General features: G+C 39.4%; 1 protein-coding gene across 1 annotated transcript; it reads left to right on the top strand.

The window, feature by feature from the left end:
• Positions 1-3102: 3102 nt before the first annotated feature.
• On the top strand, positions 3103-5141 carry LOC142182024 (uncharacterized). Its single transcript, XM_075255813.1, has 2 exons — positions 3103-3112; positions 4534-5141. Exons 1-2 carry the CDS (start codon positions 3103-3105, stop codon positions 5139-5141), a joined length of 618 nt encoding a protein of 205 aa, XP_075111914.1.
• Positions 5142-22355: the final 17214 nt, after the last annotated feature.

Here is a 22355-nt window from a genome sequence, read left to right as displayed (position 1 = left end):
TTTTGGAGTTTATATCTCAATTTTGAGGGGTATTGGTGAAGATTAGACTTGGTTTTGGTTGAATTTCAGATTGAAACTCGACGAAGAAGAAGAAGAAGAAGAAGAAGAAGAAGAAGAAGAAGAAGAAGAAGAAGAAGAAGAAGAAGACGACATGACATACATTATATTTCAGCAATTGTAGAAACATTGTAGACCGTTGTTTATTTATTTTTGAGCTTTTGTGTTTTTGTGTTAAAAGTTTTGATGAGAGCTTGTTATTCCACTTCGTCTGTTTTGGAGCTAACTTGTGCAGAGGAGAAGAAGTTTTTTAAGTTATATATATTGCTATACCTTTAAATTCAAGAAAGTATGGTTGTATTGTATTTAAAGAGGTGTGAATTTGTAGAATAAGTTGAATGTGAGGAATAAGTCAAGTAAGCCTCACAATGACTTGTTTTCTACATTTAATCTACAACAAAACTACATATCATTTGAAAAATTAATATGAAAATACAGAATTTCAATGTTTCTACAAATTATCTACAAAATATCTACAAACTGTTCATAACAGAATTTATCTTTATTTTCATGCATGTTCGTCTGGAACACTAAAGTTACTTGATATGCCAACATCTCCCATTATAGGGGAATACAACTTATCTATAATTTTTTACAACTTACACACATTATTTCCACCTAGTGAAATACAACTACAATAACATAAAACTTACATACAAATTTTATACAAATACAATATGTCTTTTGTATATTTTGTATATGATTTATACATACTAAAAATAATTTTCATATAACTAATTATATATTATACAACTTATCTACAAATTATCTACAATTTTCATACATTATTTCTTCTAAGTTATATATAACTACAATATAATACCACTTAAATATAATTTTTATACAATGTTGTTCAACTTTCATACAATAGTTAAATGAATAAAAGAAAAATAAATAAACAACAGAATACAATTTTTCTACAATTTAATTACAATTTATCTACAATTTTTGCAATATAATGTATGTCATGTCTTCTTCTTCTTCTTCTTCTTCTTCTTCTTCTTCTTCTTCTTCTTCTTCTTCTTCTTCTTCTTCTTCTTCAACAATCCGAAATTCAGCCAAAACCAAGTCTAATCTTCACCAAAACCTCTCAAAATTGAGATATAAACTCCAAATCATATTCCCAATTATTTGCAACAACACTCAATCCAAACAAATAATGATTTTTGAAAACCCAAATCTAAATTCAAAGCTTCAAAACTTTTTAATGGTTGTCAATGGTGGAATTGCTGCTCTCTTTTCCTTTGCTTTGTATTACTGAAATTTGAACATAATTGCGTTTGATGTCGAAGAATTGTAGAAGATTTAGTTGTTTTTGATTTGTGAATTGTAGAAGAATAATCAATTCGTTTTTGAATTGTAGAAGAATAATCAATTCGTTTTTGAATTGTAGAAGAATAATTGCGTTTGATGTAGAGAAGCTAAATTTGAAACGAAACTGACGAAGAAGATTAATGTGCGTGATTTGCGTTTGGAAGATCTGGAAGAATATTTAATCCCTCAATTTTAGTGCGCCTAAATAAGAAAGCCTACAGCTACAATGATTTCTTATTTAATGCATGATCTATATTTTGTAGAAATACTATTAGCATGAAGGGTAATATACAAACTATGAACATATTTGGTAATATAGTTTCCTATATGGTATAGGAACGAAAATTTTCCTTTAGAATTTGATTGATAGTACTTCATCATACTAACAAAGATTAGAATAACAAAGTAGTAAAATTAGAACTTCCTACCCACCCCAACCTACCTCTCACTACTCCAATCCCTACCCTGCCCCAAACCCTCACCCCACCCCCACCCTAAATAGAAATATTATTTAGAGTACTTTCTTTTAATGTTGTAGATAAAGTATTTTCTTTTTTATTTCAAAAAATAAATTTTTCTTTTATTATGTAGAAACATTATTTTCATTCATTTCAACAAAATAAGTACTTTCTTTTTATGATGTAAAAATAGTATTTTCTTTTTTACAAAATGAGTACTTTCTTTTCATGTTGTAGAAAAAGAATTTTCTTTTTTTCACAAAATGAGTACTTTTTTCCTATTGCAGAAAACATATTTTTTTATAATGTTAGATAGAGTATTTTCTTTTTCATTTTCCATGTAAGTTAGGTTTAAATATTTGAAAAATATTTTTTTATAAATTTTTTTTTTCTCTAATTGGAGGAAAACGAATTCACAAAGAAAATATTTAAAACACCTAACATGGGAAAATTAAAAAATATTTTTTAGAACATGAGTCAAGGTGGAACTCTAAGATTAATCATTTCCATGGGTTAAGGTTGGGCATCATCATGGGTCCATTTGGGCTGATGATTTTTGATGGATTAACTTGTGCTAGCTCAAAATAGCTCATTTTCAAAATTGTTCTAGCCCAAACCCATTAAAACTTAGACAGATTGAGCAAGTCAAATGAGTTTGGGTAAGTTTTGTCACCCCTACTTCTATCTAATCTTAGAAAACATATGTGATAATCTACTAAAGAACTACTCTTAGAACTGCCGATAAGGGGCAAAAATGCTTTTCGAGACACCATCTCTTGTCTTATGTCATTTCCAGTTGAAAAAAGAAAAGAAGCATATACGTCCCATGCAGATAAACAAGCTGAGAAAAATACAGATGCGACTAAATAATAAGTGAAAAAACAAGTACTGTTAGTTCTCTAAAAACAAAAATGTATTTCGTGTTAAAAGTTTAACGCCTCTTGTAGAGACTTCTTGTACGGCCTACATATAAGGTAATAAATTATTTATCTTGTATACCAAAGGAAATAATATATCACATAATATTTTATAGTCATGCATATATGGTAGTGTCTTTGATGGAAAGAAATTACCATATATTAGGAGTCCCTAGGGTAATTATAATTTATGGAGAAGTCCCTAGGACTAAAGTATTTGTCTAAGAGCCCCTATCCTACCTATAAATACGCAGTGATTCCATCAGTCTGCCATCCTACGATAGGCCCAAGCTAGACGGCTCCCTAGGTTTTCTGTCAAGATTCTTCTAAGGCGACTCTACGATACTTGAACAATTATGGCTGAAGGTATGTTCCTTATTTAATTTCCACTGCAACGACTCTACGTATGTATTAAATTTCAACATGTGGTATCAGAGCCACCCTTTACCTGTGTTGTTCAGTATCTAATTGTTGTTACGCTAATTAGAATTTTTGAAATCAATAGAATTTTATTTCAATTGGAAGTTTTAAGCACTACCAAATATAAGATTAGCGTTTAAATTACCTTACGTATTCTGTGATTGAAATTCATGTTCACATTGAATTTGTTAGTCAAGGCATTTTAATTTAATTTATCAAAATGTCTATTTACTTGAAGTTTTCACACAATTACATATTTTGTGGCGTAAAATTCTTGTTAATGTTTCTGAACCAAGAATTTTGTAGTGTTTGTCTTGAAGACAAGTGGTAATACCGTAATCTTGTGTGAAACTTCTAGATCTGTTATGTTTTGATCCATATAAAGTAATTGGATTCACGCCTAGTTTGGCAAAGGTTGTATTGCACTGTTTACAATATAGAGATGCTGCTTTGCTTTGATTTGTTTGTTTATTTTTTTTGTTATCTTATTCTTTAAAGCCTTGTAGTAATCTTGTAAGCTAGATTGAAATAATTACTTCAAAGGATAAAAGATAATAGACTGTTTTAAGTTTCTGTTACCCAGAATATGTCAGTATATGTATAAGTTTTAGAAATTTTATTTTGAAGTTGAGACTACCTACAAGGGTGTCCTTTAGTTTTCGGCGGCAGATTAATATGCTTGCATGAATTGTTTATTTTATTTATTTTGAATGTCTTTGACCATTAAAATAATAGCAAAGGTTTAAAAGGGATAAAGTCTATTGTTTGTGTGATTGAATCGAAAACAATACGATTAATTTTATTTGCTTTGACACTATATAAAGTAGTTAGTTCAATTATAAGAATTAACTTTGGGTAATATGGCTTAAGACTATATCAAGTATGCCCATTCAAAAGTTAATCAACATCTTGTTTAAGTTGATTAATTACAGTTAATTATTTTGAGATGTCATTGAGTTTTCTTTTAAGTGATGTATTTAGGAGTGACCACAACGTCTTGAATACTTAATATAAAAGAAATTGAGTTATTTAATCACATAAAGTTTAGTGATTAAAAGTTATAATCGCATCTATTTATTCCATTTATCTTATTAAATGGTAACCCGACCTTACAGGGAGGTAACCATTTTAGTGAGATTAATTGGAATGAGTTAGTAAACCTAAAATTATCTTATGCCCACAGGTACAAATAATTTTTTTTTATGTATTTTGGTTTACTACTCTAATAAAGTTAGTAAATTCTATACATGGGTTGCAACCTCTGCCCACATGAAGGTCTAGAATTTATTAAGAATCAGTATTTTACTCGATTCACCTTTTGATTGATTATACTTTATAGCTTATGTATATGTATCCTTGTTTTGCAGTCTTTACGGCTTTTCCTATGGCTATTTTTAATGAGAATGCTCAAATTCCAATACTTTCTAGTGACAATTATACTGAATGGAAGGAGAAAGTCCTTCTCACTTTAGGGTGCTCAGATATGGACCTGGCACTCCGTGTGGAAGAACAACCTATTCCCAAGGAATCAAGTACGCCAGAGGATAAGGCTAAATATGAGCGGTGGGAGCGATCTAATCGCTTAAGTTTAATGCTCATCAAAGCCAACATAAGCCAAAGCATTAAGGGTTCTATCCCTAATAGCGATAAGGTCAAAACTTACATGAAGGAAATTGATGAACAATTCGTAAGCTCTGACAAGGCATTGGCCATCACCCTTATGAAGAGGCTCTCAAGTATGACTTTCGACAGAAGTCGTACAGTGCGTGAGCACATTATCGAGATGAGAGACATTGCTGCTAAACTCAAGTCCCTTGAGATTGATATGTCTGAACCATTTCTTGTGCATTTCATTCTCAACTCACTTTCTGCGAAATATGGTCCGTTCAAAATTTCTTACAACACACATAAGGATAAATGGTCAATCAATGAACTTTTAACCATGTGTGTTCAAGAAGAAGAGATGTTGAATTAATATGGTGACTCATGATAAGAGAAATTCAAGGAAGGGCAAAAGTGTTCTCATGAAGAAGAAAAGCACATTTGACAAAGATGCTTTCCATTTCTGTTAGAAGAAGAGACACTGGAAGAAGGATTGCCTGAAATACAAGAAATGGCTTGAGAAGAAAGGTAATTTTACCTTTGTATGTTATGAATCTAATTAACTGAAGTTTCTGATAATACATGGTAGATTGATTCTGGTGCTACAATTCACATTGCCAAAATCATGCAGGGCTTTCTAACTCAGAGGAAGCCAATAGGAAGTGGACAATACGTCTATTCTGGCAATAGGATGCGTTCACGTGTGGAAGGCGTGGAGACTTATAGACTCATTTTGAAAGATGATTTTCACTTAGATTAGAAAATACCTTTTATATTCCAGACTATTCTAGAAATTTAATTTCTCTTTCAAGGCTATATATTAGTGGATATGATTCGACTTTTCATTATCCTTCTGTGAAACTTTTGAAAGATAATAAAGTTATTGATTTTGGAAATTTGAATGGAAATTAATAAAAACTTGAGCTAGACCCAACATTTGAATGCAATATTTTAACCTTGCATGATAAAGAAATTGGCACTAAGCGATGTATTATCAATGAGAACTCATCAAGTCTTTGGCACAAGAGATTGGGACACATCTCTATTGAAGGAGTCAAAATGTTAGTTAATGATGGAGTCCTAAAAGCTCTTGATTTTTTTGACTTTGGCACTTGTATGGACTGCATAAAGTGTAAGCAGACTAACAAATCAACTAAAGGTGCCAAAAGGAGTTCTCAATTGCTTGAGATCATACATACAGACATCTTTGGACCTTTTCCTACCCCTTGCTTGAATGGTGAGAGGCATTTTATCATATTTATTGATGACTATTTAAGATATATGTATCTCTATTTTCTTCTTAACAAATCAGAAGCACTTGATGCTTTTAAAGTTCACAAAACAGAAGTAGAGAAACAAATTGGTGCTCAGATCAAAATTGTAAGATCTGATAGAGGTGGAGAATATTATGGTAGGTACACAGATAAGGGACAAGTTAATGGTCCATTTGCTGAGTTCCTTGAAAGTGAAGGTATAATTGCCCAATATACCATGCCAGGAACACCACAACAAAATGGTGTGGCAGAAAGAAGAAATCGGACATTAATGGACATGGTAAGAAGCATGATTAGCATATCAAGTTACCTTTATCCTTATGGAGTGAAGCCTTAAAAATCGCTGTGTATATTTTGAATAGGGTTCCATCCAAGGTTGTCCCCAAGACATCTTTTGAGTTATGGAAAGGATGGAAACCTAGTTTAAATCATTTACACATTTGGGGATGTCCAACTGAAGTGAAGGTTTATAACCCACAACTAAAGAAGCTGGATGAAAGAACAATAAGCGGTTATTTTATAGGCTATGCAATTAACTCTAAGAGATTTAGGTTTAATTGTCCTTCTCATTCTCCTAAAATTGTTGAGGTTAGAAATGCTAAATTTCTTGAGGAACATGGAAAAAGTGGGAATTGTTTGACTCAAAGGGTGGAATTTGAAGAAATAAGTGAACCACCTATGGTACCTTTATATATTGGGAACTAGAATGTTGCTCATAAAAATTCTCATGATTTATCTGAACAAGGACAAGTTCAAGATCCACCACCACTTGAGGAGCCGCATGAAGATCAACCCACTTTATCTAAACCCACTGAAGAAGTGTCCGAAATAGTGGGAGTAAGAAAATCCTTAAGAGTTTGAAAACTAACAATTTTTAGTGACTATGTTATATATCTCCAAGAGTCTGATTATGATATTGGACTAAAATATGATCCATGCTTGTTTTCACAAGCCATGAGTGGAGAAAACTCCACACTTTGGTATGATCCATGAAAGAAGAGTTAGAATCTATGGCTAAAAATAAAGTCTGGGATCTCGTTGAGTTACCAGTCTACTATAGGTTCCAAATGGGTCTTTAAAACTAAAAGAGACTCATTTGGTAATATTGAACGATATAAAGCCAGACTTGTAGCCAAAGGTTTTACTCAAAGGGAGGGCATTGACTTCCATGAAACCTTCTCTCCAGTATCAAAGAAGGATTCATTAAGAATAATCATGACATTAGTAGCCTATTCAATTTATAGTTACATCAAATGAATGTGAAAACAACTTTCTTGAATGAAGATCTTGAAGAGGAGGTATACATGCGTCAACCTGAAGGATTTTGTGATAAGGACAAAAGTCACCTTGTTTGCAAATTGAATAAATCCATTTATGGGATAGAGTAGGCTTCCTTCCAATGGTATATTAAATTTCATAATGTTGTTTCTTCATTTGGATTTACGGAGAACATCATTGATCAATGTATATACCTTAATATAAGTGAGAGCAAATATATTTTTCTAGTCCTATATATGGTTGACATTTTCCTTGCAAGTAGTGATTTGGGATTGTTGCACGAAACTAAACAGTTACTTATCTAGAATTTTGAGATGAAGGATATGGGTGAAGCCTCTTATGTCATTGGCATAGAGATTCACAGAGACAGATCCCAAAGATTACTTGGACTGTCTCAAAAGGCCTACGTTGAAAGAATTCTGGAAAGATTGGATGGTAAAAACTGTTCACCTATAGCAGCATCCATAATTAAAGGTGACAAATTCTCTTTGAATCAATGTCCACAAAATGCATTGGAAGAGGAGCAAATGAAAGATATTCTCTATGCTTCTCCTGTTGGGAACCTTATGTATGCACTGGTTTGTACTAGACCTGATATTATTTTTTCGGTAGGAATGCTTGGCATATATCAAGTAACCCTGGTCCTAACCATTGGAAAGCTGGTAAAAGGATCTTGATATATTCGCAAGGAACCAAGGATTTTAAGCTCACATACAAATACTCTGACTCATTGGAGGTGATTGGATATTCAGACTCTGATTTGGGTGGATGCAAAGATACTGATTAATCCACTTTAGGATACATTTTCCTTTTGGCTAGAGGTACTGTATCTTGGAGAAGTGTAAAGAAGACCATTGTTGCAACATCCACAATGGAAGCTGAATTTATAGCATGTTATGAAGCTACATCACAAGTGTTATGATTGAAAAACTTTATTTCCGGCCTTAGGGTTGTCGATTCCATTCAAGGCTATTGAGAATCTTATGTGACAATTCAGTTGCAGTGTTCTTCTCTAAGAATAATAAAACTGGCAGCCGAAGGAAGCACATCGACATAAAGTACTTGATTGTTAGAGACTATGTGAAGAAGCAAGATGTGAATTTTGAGCATGTTAGTACTACTTTGATGATTGTTGATCCTATGACTAAAGGTCCGCCAGCTAATATTTTCAAGGATCATGTAACCCATACGGGGCTTAGTAGCTCATTTAGTCTTGCTTTTCTCTCTAACAGTTTGTCTAAACATTATGTATATTTTGATATATATGATAGTGCATACTTTTGTTTTTTCATGTATTATTTGTGATCATTGGATCAATAAAGTTGGATTTTGTATGACTTATATTAAATTCATTCATAAAGTTGTTAGACAATTTGTTAGAATGTATTGTGCATTGTAATACATGGAAGGAAGTGTTTGTTTAAAAAGTATGACCGCCATGGTTCATGTTATAATATATTCTAGTTAAAGTGATTGTTGCATAACTTTTAGTTGAGTGATAAAGTCTATGGACATATTATATATTTATCTCTCATAAAGGTGTATATGGTGAAACCGGAGGGTCCAATTTCTAGCCATTAAGGCACTTTGGAAGATTACCTCGAAGGCTCGAGGACACGATCAAGTATCCTCCCTCGAGTGTCGGTGACACTCGACCTCGGGGCAGTGATGATTATGGTAATGGTATAAATGGGGAGTTCCCAAGGTACACGGCTAGGACTGACAGAACCTAGTGGGCTACTCTAAACCTGAATTAGGGTGTCATCTAGTTGTCCCATCTTCGCTTCTTTGTCATTAATGTATTTTGTACTATGTTAGGATTCCCCTCCTATATAAAGGGGATCCTTGTCATTTTGTAAACCTCTGTTGCTTCAGTCGCTCTACAGGAAATATACAAGAACATTCTCTCTGCTCTCTAACACATTCTCTTGATATTGTTGCTTCCATTTATTATCTACATTATCGTTCATCATTTATTGCTCATCATTGGCCATAAAGAGCCTTCATTGATTTTATTATAACTGTTAGCCATACTTCGATCACCTTCGATAGCTCCCAGCCGAGCTCCGGAATCAACCTCGAGGCCCCCGAATCGACAAGCTCGAGGCCTCGATAATTAACCTATCGGTTTGGTTATCACCTTATCCTTAACTCTCATTTCGTTACTAAGTCTCACATACATAGCATCAACTGCTTAACAACTAGTATAAAAATAGATCATGTATTTTTAGAGTCCCATAATCAAATTTAATTATTATTACCATTTTCACGGTAAACAGTTAGGCGCCCACCGTGGGGCTAAAAATAATACTGATTATTTTCTTGTTGGTTTAGCTACACAATGCAAGTTATCCTTCACGCTTGTCCTTGTCCAAGATCTTCGATTTCAGGTCAAAATGTCCGACTCAGTAAACAACAATCTGGAGAACCACGGAGAAAATGGCATGGATGTTCCAGGTGCTAGCATACCATCGCAAAACTCTGAGAACGCGCCAGAACCAATCCCCGTGGACGCGGTCTCACGCGATGCTCAACACATCGATGTAAGCTCCCACACTAATAGAAGTGTGCATCAAGGAGACCGACAAGAAGCTCAAGAAACCCGGTCTAGGGAAGAGCGGGAGGCTAGCCTTCACGTTATTTTTGAAATGTTGCAGGCACAACAGCTGGCTATTGCTCAGCTACAAAGTCACTAGAAAACTCCTAGCACGGTAGCACCGGGGACAGCTCCTCCAGCCGAACAGGTACCAGAGAGATCGAGCAACAACGGGTCGATGACCGATCCCATCCTCGTAAAAATGCTCGAAAACCTCACTAGAAGGATCTAATCGGTTGAGAGAATGATAGAAGCCAATGATAAAAAGGTCGAAACCTACAACTTCAGGGTCGATCACATTCCGGGCGCACCCCTGATCCTAAAAGGGTAGATTCGAAGAAGTTCATAAAGAGGTCGTTCCTAGAGGAAGCGGCTCCGAAACCCATTCCAAAGAAGTTCAGAATGCCAGACCTCCCAAAATACAACGGGAACTCAAACCCCAATGAGCACATTACTGCTTACACTTGCGCAGTGAAAGGCAATGACATAAAGGACGATGAGATCGAGTTCTTATTACTAAAGAAGTTAAGGGAAACACTCTCGAAGGGGGCCATGATGTGGTATCACAACCTAGCTCCTAACTCCATAGACTCATTTGCCATGCTGGCAGACTCCTTCATAAAGGCACACGCCGGTGCCATCAAAGTAGCAACAAGGAAATCTGATGTGTTCAAGATCAAGCAGAGGGAGAATGAAATGCTGCGAGAGTTCGTATCTCGCTTCCAAATGGAACGAATGGAACTACCACCGGTCTCCGATGACTAGGAAGTGCAGGCCTTCACTCAAGGTCTGTATGATCGAAGCTCGGTGGCTTCAAAGCAGTTGAAACAGAATTTGGTTGAGTATCCCGCTGTGACTTGGTCGGACGTCCACAACCGATACCAGTCGAAGATCAGGGTTAAAGACGGCCAGCTAGGATCCCCCTCGGGCTCAGTATACCCAAGCAGGCTTCTGGCGAATGAGACAAAGCTAAACAAAGAAAGATATCAGCCATACACCGAAGACAAAAGGAACACCCCGAGGCGCAACCCACCTTACAATGATCGAAGGATAGACTGAGGACAGAATCCTCGGGACCTACCAACAGAGCCAGGTTCGATAGGAACACAGGGCCAACAGAGGCACCTCGCTTATCAGAATACAACTTCAATGTCGATGTATCAGACATCTTGTTCACCATCAATAAAATCAGAGATGCCAGATGGCCCAAGCCTATACAATCGGATCCTTCACAAAGGAACCATAACTTAGTGTGCGAATTTCACAACACGCACGGACACAGGACTGAGGATTGCCGGCAACTCTGGGAGGAAGTGGCCCGGTTACTCGACAATGGTCACCTTTGGAAATTCCTCAGCGACCGAGCCAAAAATCAGTTTCGAGAAAGGAAAACAACCAAAAAGAAGAAAGCGGATGAGCGGCAACATATCATCCACACGATCTTTTGAGACAGCTGCCACTAGCCGAAACACCAAAGTATCCTCCAGTAGAGGGACTAAGAAATAAACCGATGATAAGATAGCAATCACGAGACACGCCCTCGGCTGTATTCGAATAAAGGACCATACCGCGTCCTCCAAACAACTACCAAGGTTCAAAAGCGCCATCACCACTGAGGTATAACCATCTCCCTTTTCATTTTATATTTAATTCTAACCTTTGTGCAGGCGCCTGACCGAAGCAGTCAAAACGCTAACCCAGCTCGAAGACCTTAAGGTTTTAAAGCATGCGTTGTACTCTTTTCCTTCGGCCGAGTTTTTATCCCGAAAAGGGTTTTACCGACAAGGTTTTTAACGAGGTAAAATCTACATGCTACCTAAAGAAGACTCAACAAGTATTCAAGGCTTCTTTTGCAATCAAACTCAAATACTGGGGGGGGGGGGATCCCCCTGGAAGGTCATCCACTCGGAAAAGACAAGAAATGCCAAATGGGGTCCCAATAGGAAAATAATGTACCGGGCCAAACGGTCGAATGAACCATGTTCGTATAACCGGGCCTCGATGGCGAAAACATGTACACTTGTACCATGTAATCAAAGAATATCTTTTATCAAAGCATCTCACACTCCAAAAGAAACTCGGCACCTTTGCGAAAATAACTCCTCTAACAAAACATCCCGAGCACTCGGGGGCTCACATCAACAATTCAACACCTGAATGACCTCCGGGTCGGGACTCCAAACTCATAAGCCCTCAGTGAGGCAACAAGAAAATAACAAAACGTCTCCAAGACCGGAAGTGTCCCAAACACTCGGGGACTAGCGTCAAAATCTCAAAAATCGCACGACCTTAGGGTCGAAATCTCCGAAATCGTAAGCCCTCGATGAGGCAATACAAAGTTTACAAGTAATGTCTCTCGCGTCAAGAAACCCTCGACGACTCGAGGACTGCCATCAAGCGCCATCTCCATCAACTTATCAAAACCTGAGGTCGTAAGGCCACATGCGGGCAGGCTTGGTCTTGTAAGACCTTCATAAGGCAACAACAATACCTGTAAGACCTCAAGCAAGGCATGAATAATACTTGTACCAAGTATCCAAAATTGTAAGGCCTCAAAGGCATGTAAAACTTGTAAGACCTTACTAAAGGCATAAACCCGATCTCAAAGTTTCGGCTATATATCGAACTTGTAAGACCCCTAAAAAGGTATACCCTCGATATAGATGCCGAAACTACTTCACTCGGGACTTAAAGGCTCCGTCCGAACACAAATGACTCCGGTCACAAGGTTGTACCAGCTGAACTAACGCGACTCGAGGACGCCCAACCGTTGCTACAAAATCACAGACCTTCAATTACTTCAAATCTACTTCGAAAAGAACCGGTTAAACATGCTACCCTCGACATAAGCAAAAGAGCTTCGACCATGTCAGCTCCAAATCACAGGCTTCGAGATACTCAGCCTCCGAGCCAAACCTCTCGAGGTGCTCGATTATCACCACATAACGACTCATTATCGAGGTTCTTATCGAACCGTCGAAGAGTTAGGCAAAAATTATTTAAAAAAGTCCTTAACGAGGGAAATATAAAGCCTATAAAAGGTCGCTTCGACCCAAGGCATAAGAGCCATTATCGCTAGCCCACACTAAAAGGCCACATCATCCCAAGGCGTAAGAGCCATTGTCACCAACCCGCATAAATACAAAACTTGAGGGTCTAATGAGCTCGAGTCGAAAACCGATTCGGAGACTGAACCTAAAATAGTTAACTAAATATGCCTAAGAGCAAATCGTAAGAGCTATTGTCGCTAACCTAATGAGCCTCAGGGCCACATACATAAAAGGTCGCTTCGACCCAAGGCGTAAGAGCCATTGTCGCCAGCCCGCACAAATACAAAACTTGAGGGTCAAATGAGCTCGAGTCGAAACTCGATTCGGAGACTGAACCCAAAATAGTTAACTAAATATGCTTAAGAGCAACGCCTAAGAGCCATTGTCACCAGCCTAATGAGCCTCAGGGCCATACACATAAAAGGTCGCTTCAACCCAAGGCGTAAGAGCCATTGTCTCCATCCCGCACAAATACAAAACTTGAGGGTCGAATGAGCTCGAGTCGAAACCCGACTCGGAGACTAAACCCAAAATAGTTAACTAAAAAGGTCGCATCGACCAAACTCGTAAGAGCCTACAGGACAGCCTAATGAGCCCCAGGGCCATATCACAAATCTAAGGATTCCTACCAACTCAAAGGCCAATTGATCTGGCTAAAATCTCGACAAACAGAAACCTGAAAGATACAAAATTGCGAGGTTTCCCCCTTATACATACATGTAATAAAATACAAGCTCCATTTATAGCATACTATGAAAGCACTATATACAAAGACAAAGAAAGAAAATAAATGTCCCCTTTGGGGACTATGGCCCGACGGCCCCGTCCTTGCCATCTTCGACATCAAACAGAAGGAACTTGGCGTCATATTCCTCCGCCTTGGCTTGCTTGATCTCTTCCGAAAGATCGAAACCCCTAGTGTGAAATTCCTCGAGAGCTTCCCTCCGAGATTTGCACTTTGCGTATTCTTTACTACTTATCGCACGACCAAGAGTTCTCCTCAGCTCAGCTCTTGCAGTGGCAACGCTCTTCAAATAGCCCGCCGCTTTCTGGTCCGCCCTAATGCTGCTCATCACAGCCTCGACCTAGGAATTCACCACTTCGGCCTTCACCTTCAAAAGCTCGGACTCGAGCCTTGCGATCATGTTCACTCGTGTAGAATCACTCGCACGAGCAGTTTGGATTTGCATCTCAAGGGTGGAAGCCTTAGCCAAAGCACTCTTCTTGGACGCAACTTGGGCATCTACATGAGCATGCAGCTCGTTAAACTCACATTTGGCCCGGCCAACTTCGCCCCAAAGTCATTCCAGCTCCTCCGTTTTGCTCTTCAATTGAAATATCAAAACATTAATCTCCGAAAATGAAAGGAGGAGCATACGTTGACATGAAATACAAGATACCTGTCTCTCGAGGCAACTCTTGCGGCTCCGGCTCCGATCTGCCTCACATCGCAGGGATACCAGCCCGCTTTCCTTTCTCGCACTAAGAAGCTTAAGGGATTTCTCCCTATCCGAAGCTTTCCGCAACCTAGCCTCAAAGCGAAGCAGCTCGGATTTAAGCCTGTCATAGGCGTGCAAAAGAAAATTCAATAAGAAAGGAAGAGTGTGAAATCAGAATAATCCTATGCCAGCTACCGAAGCTTACCATAAAGCCGAGCCGCTGAGCCTCACCAAAAGTCGAGCCAATATCCAATGGCTTAGTGTCCCCCAAAGCGCCTTTGGTATGAAAAGAAGGAGGCACTAGGTGCTCCTCGCCCTTCGAAGTACCCTCAGCAGAAACGGGGAATGACCTTTCAAAAACAGAGGCCTCCGAAACCGGATGATCAGTCGAATCGCCTCTTTTGAACCGCTGAGAAGGATTCGCCTTGCTGCGAGCCTCCTCACATCCCAGAGACCCTTTTCATTTATCATCGACCCTCGACCCCGAGGTTGGTAGTCTCTCCTCCTCCCCAGAGGGCATGGCCTCATCTCAGAAAAATCTCCAATACCTACGATGGCTAAGTTAGTGCGCTAAAAAGAAAAGTACCATTCTAGGGAAATAAGCCACCAAACTCCTACCATGATGCTTTGCCTCCCATATCCCCTTGGACAGGTCTCGCCACCTGCACTTATCATAGGTTGAACAAGCTGCCAGTGTACAAGACCACTCGGCCAAATCAAGGACCTCGGTCGGCAACAAGGGAGTTGCTACAAAAAATGAAATAGAAAAATGTCGTTATGGAGCCCGCCTCCAAACAAAGTGATAAAAATACAGGTATGACACTTACGTGTGAAATTCCATTTCTCAGGAAAGGTCAGAAACTCTCCAAGAATGATATTGATCATCCGTGCTTGAACGAATCGGCTCATCCATCCTCGGTCTTCGTTCTCTTCGCCGTCAACGGCAGAAGACCAGGTGGATCGACGCTGCAGAGTAATCAAACCCCAATAACGCAATGGCCGATATAACCTCACGAGATGACTGAGAGTAAATTCGAACCTAGCCTTATCTACAAAGTATCTTATCGTCTGCACTATCTTCCAAAGGGATGGGTGAGCCTGCACCAAGGTAACCTAATATCTCCGACAGAACTCAAGCACAACCTGATCGGGGGGACTCGATGTAAAAGTGTGCGTATACACACTCAAAAACCCTTCGACATAGGTCATGATGCTCTCCTCAGAGGAAGGTACTTATAGCACCACTCCTTATCCCCATCCGTAGTCTTTTCTGTTCATTTCGAGGTGTTACTCACCTACTGATGAGATGTACCTCGATGAGTGCTCCCGATGTCCTTGAACGTTGGGAGGTCTCTCCAACATAAAGTCTCTCCTCGAGACAAATCACCTCGAGGCCCGCTCACCAGGGCACCGGCAGTGTACCACCGACCGGACGTGGAACAAAGGCAGCACTCCCCTCTCCTTGATGGGCGGATGTCGACGTAGCAGTCATGGCTACGATAAAATAAGAGGAGGAGGATATAGATCTGGGCAAAGATTTTGAGTTAAAATGACGAGAGAAATAACACAAAGTGCCAAGTTCTATGGAAGAAGCAGTTACTGAGAGCAGCAAAAATCCCAATGGAGAAGCAAGTGAATAAATATATAGGGGCAAAGCAGCGGCGGCTCGCCTACCCAGAGAGCCAATTAATTCTAGCCATGGTAACGTCACTTTTTCCTTGGGAAATGTACTGGCGGGACCACCCCGAGACTCCCTTTATCAGATCGCATGCATGCTGTTATCCTGCAAAATTTGAGAGGTATCGGGACCTCGGGGGCTTCTTGCTATCACAAGCATCGGCCCCAAAGAAGCTATCAACCTAACTTCAATATAGGACCTGAGTTCGAGGGTCCCGATTACTCCAAAAATAAGCTCTAAAGAGTTAATATTAAAATTCGAAGAATAACTCTACAAGAGCAACGATATACAAAGAATGGAAAGACTTAGAGCAAAAAAATCTCTTGCATTGCCAAAAATATCTTTACAAGGGAAGTCTTTACAAGATTCATTCCCTCGGGAGTACATGCATAGAAAGAAAAAAGGAAAAAGCAAAGCGACACAAGGCCTACTTGTCATTGCCACTATCCTCTGAGCCATCTCCAGGATCCTCGTCTAAAGCGACCAAGAGCGCCAATTTTCTCTCCAACTCTCGGGCCTCCTCAATCTTGGCTAAAGATTGACACCTTTGGCTCTGACCCTCTCTAAGGCTTCCCTCCTCACCTCCGCTCTAGAATGGGAGACAACCCAAGCCAGTTTTAGCTTGGCCTCTATCAAAATATTACGGGCTAATTGATTTGCCGTGGCTACGTCCTGCAGATAAGTAGCAACTTTTCCTTTGATCTCGAACTTGGCTGCAGTCAGCACAACAACCTCCTTTAGAGCATTTTAGAGAAGACCATGGGCTGATGCCAACTCCGAGGCCGCTACCTCATTTCGTTCCCTTAGCCCGAGGATCTCCATATTCTTTTGCTCGATCAGCGAATCCCTTTGACCGATCTGTGAAGGGAAATGTAAGCCAGTTAGTATCGAATTATGGGAGCGAAGGGTGGATTCATGCATAACAAAATGCCTGCTCAGCAAGATCAGCTTTTTCTCGGAGGCCCCCCTCCTCATTAAGCCTGGAGAGGGCATGATCATACATCTCCTTACACTACGGCAAAACGGAAGAGTTAGAAGAACGAAGAAAAATGCTCGAGACTAAAGGAAATACACATAAAATAGCTATCACCTACTGTATGAACCTCTCCGCTGCGTTGACGGTGCCGAGAGCGTCGAGATCAACGTTCTTGCTAACATCGTCAAGAATGTTTCCATGCACGCCTCCCCCCTTGAGAGGACCCCCGACTTTGGTGGTGTTCGCATCCTGAGCATCCCTTAGCTCCCTTGACGAGAACTGAGGGCCCAAACTGAAATCACCTATGTCATCGATGTCCTCGATGAACAATTTCTGCCCCCAAAAAGCTCCGGGTCCAGACCCTTCGGGACCAGCAGCAACGGTCCCCCAGCAAAAACTGCACTATATCCGGCTACAGGATCCGGAACCACATTGACACCCTCCGCGAGGGTCTTTGCCACATGGGATGGACCTAAGTCGGCCGTTCCCGATCAGCGGCTTCCGGTCGAGGTGCCTATGAGGCTCCCACGCCCGATCTCATTATATGCACCAAACGACACTCGTCCTCATCATCATCCTCATCCTCAGCGTCGAGGCTTGTTCCGAAAGTTGAAGTCAAGGTCCTAGTCACGGATCGAGGCCCGCGTGACTTAGGTTTTTTTTTCCGCAGGAGGATCTGCAGCTTCCTTACCCTTCCTTTTGTTGCCCTTAGCGGGCTTCAAAGCCTCCATCTCGCCCCTAGGAGGCGGCCTCATCCGCATACTCTCACCAAGGCCTGCACGAGCACAGTATCTATAACTTATCAACACAAAGGATACGGGGAGAAACATAAGGCTAAGAGATAGGTGACAAGGGAAACTTTACCATGATTCTTGGCCACCCACCGCTTCTTGGCTAGGTCGGGCTAAGATCAGAAAAGATATGGGAACGAGGTATCCAACCGCCCGATCTATCTCGACAGATCTAGGACCGTTTCGGGATACCAAGCGGTAGCTGCAGAAACAAAATAAGATCATTTTTTCGGAAGGGAGGAAAGAAAATTGCGAAACATGTTCGAGGGAAAAAATACTTACGCTGTGTGTTCCACTTCTTCGGGAATGGCATCCTCCCAGTCGGAATAATGTCCGAGGTCTTCACCCCAACAAACCTGTTCATCCATCCTCAATCCTTGTCCTCGTTGGTACATGAGAAAAACGATTTTTTGGATCGGTGGTGAAACTTGATCAAACCTCGATAAAATCAAGGGCTATACAACCTAATCAAATGGTTGAGGGTAAAGGTCTCTCCCTCGACCCTATCAGAGAAATGGCAGAGCATCAAGACTATCCTCTAGAAAGAAGGATAAATTTGACCAAGGGTCACTTGGTATTTGTCGCAGAAATCAAGGATAACCAGATCTATCTCCGGGGGAGGGGATTTAGGAGGATAGATCGAACCCAAAGTGAACGGGTAAGTATATACATGAAGGAAACTAGCCTTGTAATATGTTATGTTCTCATCAGGGCGGGGAATCTCCACTTCCATTTCCTCCCCCCATCGGCAGTCTTCCTTCACCTTCCCTATGTTGGTCACAACACTAATGTACCGGGACACGTGTTCACATTGGACCACTGTAGACGAGGTTTTGTCGACGGTAAAATCCTTCGACATGTCAAGCTCGGTGAGAGTACATTGTCCTATGGTGGGTATCACTTTTGGTTTCCCTTTAGACATTCGAGATGAAGAGGCAGCCTCATCTTTGCGAGGAACCGCCATAGAGGTTCTAGCCATGATGATGGTGAAATTTCTCTAAGAAAGTAAGAAGAAAGGATGTAAGTAGGGATGGGTCTGGCTTTGCAAATTTGAAGATCTTGGGAAAGTAAGAATTATCTAACGATTGGTGCATTTATAGGAGTTGTGTGGGAAGAGGAAGGGACGAACTAGTAGCAGTTCGTTGGCTTCTCGATAGTCGCATTTGACGGCGACCCTTGCATAGTTTTTTGGGCATGGCATTAAATGCTTTGTAGGCTGACATCACGGCGATGATGCCCTCGGAATAGAAGCTCAAAATCATTTCCTATCACTTTGTTCTAGGAAATGTGGGGACTATCTATATACGGTGAAATCGGTGTCGTGCCCCCCTTTTTTCCCTTTGCGGAGAGAAGTCCAGGTTTCCGACATTTATAGGGGTAATAAATCATTTCCTTTTGAGATTTGGGTATTTGAAGAGTCGCCACCTAATGGATTATGGTGCGTTAGGGAACCCAGAGCGATTAAATCTTGATTAGTTTGCATTACCAGAGATTTAGGGTACGGACTCGAAATAACCTTGAGGGGAAGGTGTTACGCACCCCTCTCGGTCCACAACGATGGGTCCCGATCAACTTATACTTATGAACTAGTACTTTAACAAATAAATAATTTAAACACATAATTACAAATAAGAGTAGGTTTTGGACATTACATGACGCAAATAATGAGACAAAGAAGAGACTTGAACGAACTATGTACATATAGAAAGGTAAAGTTTAAGTAAATGGAATTTGGGAAGAAGGGGTCCTAGGTTGGTTAGCCTACAGGATCACCCCACGCAATGCCCAATAAACACTCCTCAATGAGGGGCTACACGTGATATTAACGCATAGTCATCATATCCCTTTCTACCCAAGTCCCTTCCCTTGGTAATAGCCTAAAGCATTCTAGCAACCTTGACAATGTCCTATCCGTGCACTACCCGTTCCTTCCTCGTGGCCCTGGAGGTATTTTAGGACCCCTATTCTTTGGACAGTTCTAGACTTTTCTAAGGTTTTAAAAGGATAAAAATCGAGGCGTCAATCAAGAACAGTTAGGACTGCATTTAGAGAAACAAGTTATAGCCTCACAGTTACCTCCTCAAACATAACAAGTAAGTGCACGTCTTCAAACAACATTCAAGTACTTAGAGAGAAAAGCCTGGAACATGATATCTAGGTGAGCAGGGGTTATACGGTGTTGAATTAGGACAATGTGTGAGAGATCCTATTTAACTCGCCTACTGATTTAATTCTATTAAATCTGGACAGTTTTAAGTAACAAAACATAGTTCCGGAGTTGCAGAATTTAAATCGCCCTATAGGCTTGCCTAAACGCAGAACAGTGATGTCCTAAGAGCATGGTATCTATATTGATGCAGTAAAATAGTGAACAGTTTTAAAACGAATATCTTAGATCCTATAGGCATGCTTTCTAGTGATAATAGATTAAGGTAGTGTTCGAAATTCATTCAAAGAAATAGACAGTTGATTTAATCCAATTCAAAAGTAAACTAACATGAATTAGACTGACGTGTGTAACTGAATTGATTTTAATTCTATAGGTAGAATTTTTTATCTTAATTCCTATAGGTATGGTATCTAATTGTTAAGAGCTGATGTTGGAACTTATGGGCATGATTTTAGTGAGACAAATGTAAATACATGCAGTAGCAGGAATTGAACTCAATCACTTTACACTTTATAGGCATGGTATCTAATTATAAATTTGATTTTAAACCTATAGACATGGTTTCTATTGTTGAATCCATTTAAATCCTATAGGCATGGTTTCTAGTATGGTAAAGCAAATATAGCAAGTATATTAACATAATCCTATAAAAATGGTATCTACCTGAATTATCTCACAGATATGTAACTACCCACCCCTTTTTCACTAATCACCCCATTGTTGTTTACAAATAATTATTATAGACCAGCTGAACAAATTACATAAACAAATAAAGAAAGAAAAGAAGATGTTAACTATAGGGAGCCTGAAGTAGGCCCAAATGACTTCCCAAGCCTCCAATAGCCTTAAGTGCCAAAGTACCATAGACAATATCATGTCTAGGTGTGCCAAAGTTCTCTAAAGACCTCAAGGTTCCCGGGCAGTGCTCACACCTAGACCTTTTCTCAACAATAACTGATTTAAGTGCAGTGTGGAAAGGCCATCTCTGACATGCCAGAGTTCAGAGAAATCTCATGGATCTCAAGGCATTACACATGCCAGAGGGGCAGGACCTAAATATTCTAGGAGTAGTGGAGAGTGCTTGACACAGAAAGAGTTTGGTAGACAGAGAAAGAAGGTATTAGTAGCAGAAAGAATTTTTATGAAAGTCAGAACATAGTTAAGAGTAGGAATAGTTTAAGAAGACATTTAAAACAGTCAGAAAGCAGGTTAGAGAACATATAGCTTCAGAACAAATCTCACACAAGGGATGGAGGTAGGGGAACACCTAGCATACACCTTAGTGATGTCAATCAAGTACATAGATGGTAGTTACAAAGTTAAGTTGAGAACACATAGGTTTAAGACACAAGCAGAATTACATTAGAACAAACTGTACTAGATAAACATTTCATGAAAAACATTTAAGGTATTAGAACAAGCAGGGTTTGGTCATGCTAAACAGTATGAAATCATAAGCTTGAAACATGCTTTGTGATAAGTAATCTAGGCATACTGATTACATCTAAGTAGAATAGCTCATAAAACTGGAAATCAAGATTGATAAACTGTAGTAACAAAGTAAACACATAGCTTGGAATATGAATTTAATTAGAACATACCAGTTAAGGAGAGTATGTAAAATATAGAGTAAAGATAATGCCAGTAGTCAGCCTTGGCTTACAACCCGCTGAACTAGTAGGAATGGTAAGGAACATAAGAGAGTAGAGGGGTTTTGAGAGTATAATAGTGTAGATGAACTAGAGTGCTTTGTTATTGTTATCTTGATTTCAAAAGAAGAGAAGGTTTATATAGGAGTCGAAAACTTAACAAAATAAGGCAAGAGATCAATTGAGTAGTAAATCAGGGAAGTTACCCATAAATCAACAAGTTCTTCCCTTAATCAAGGGACAATTCAATCAACGGTAAACATGCTAGGTATTTAAGGAAAAGAATAAAGTAAAGCTTTATGTATAGAATAGGTAATTAAGGGTAAATGCATAGAAGTTTAATTAAGGAAACAAATCAATTATAATCAGTGGAATACAAACAAGGCAAGGAGGACAATTAAGGCAGGTAAATTCAATCAAATTGGGTAAAGAAGTAAGAATCAAAATGTTAAATGGAAAGGATTCAAATTAAACCAAAAAACAAGGGATTCAGAGTAATCAAGGGTACAGAAAATCATGAAAGAAGCAGCATGCTTAGCATATAAAATGACGTAAAGCATGAATGGACAGTATTTCACATAGCCTTAACAAAACCCATGGCTAAATGACATTGATTTGTAGAGAAGCATACAAGCTTTGCATGAATGGCTAGTATAAATACACGTTCATAATATCAGTGAAGGTTT

This window comes from Nicotiana tabacum, chromosome 6, assembly GCF_000715075.1.
Source record: "Nicotiana tabacum cultivar K326 chromosome 6, ASM71507v2, whole genome shotgun sequence".
Lineage (NCBI taxonomy): Eukaryota > Viridiplantae > Streptophyta > Magnoliopsida > Solanales > Solanaceae > Nicotiana > Nicotiana tabacum.
The sequence above is the reverse complement of the archived record's forward strand: the minus strand, read 5'-3'. Positions and strand labels throughout refer to the sequence as shown.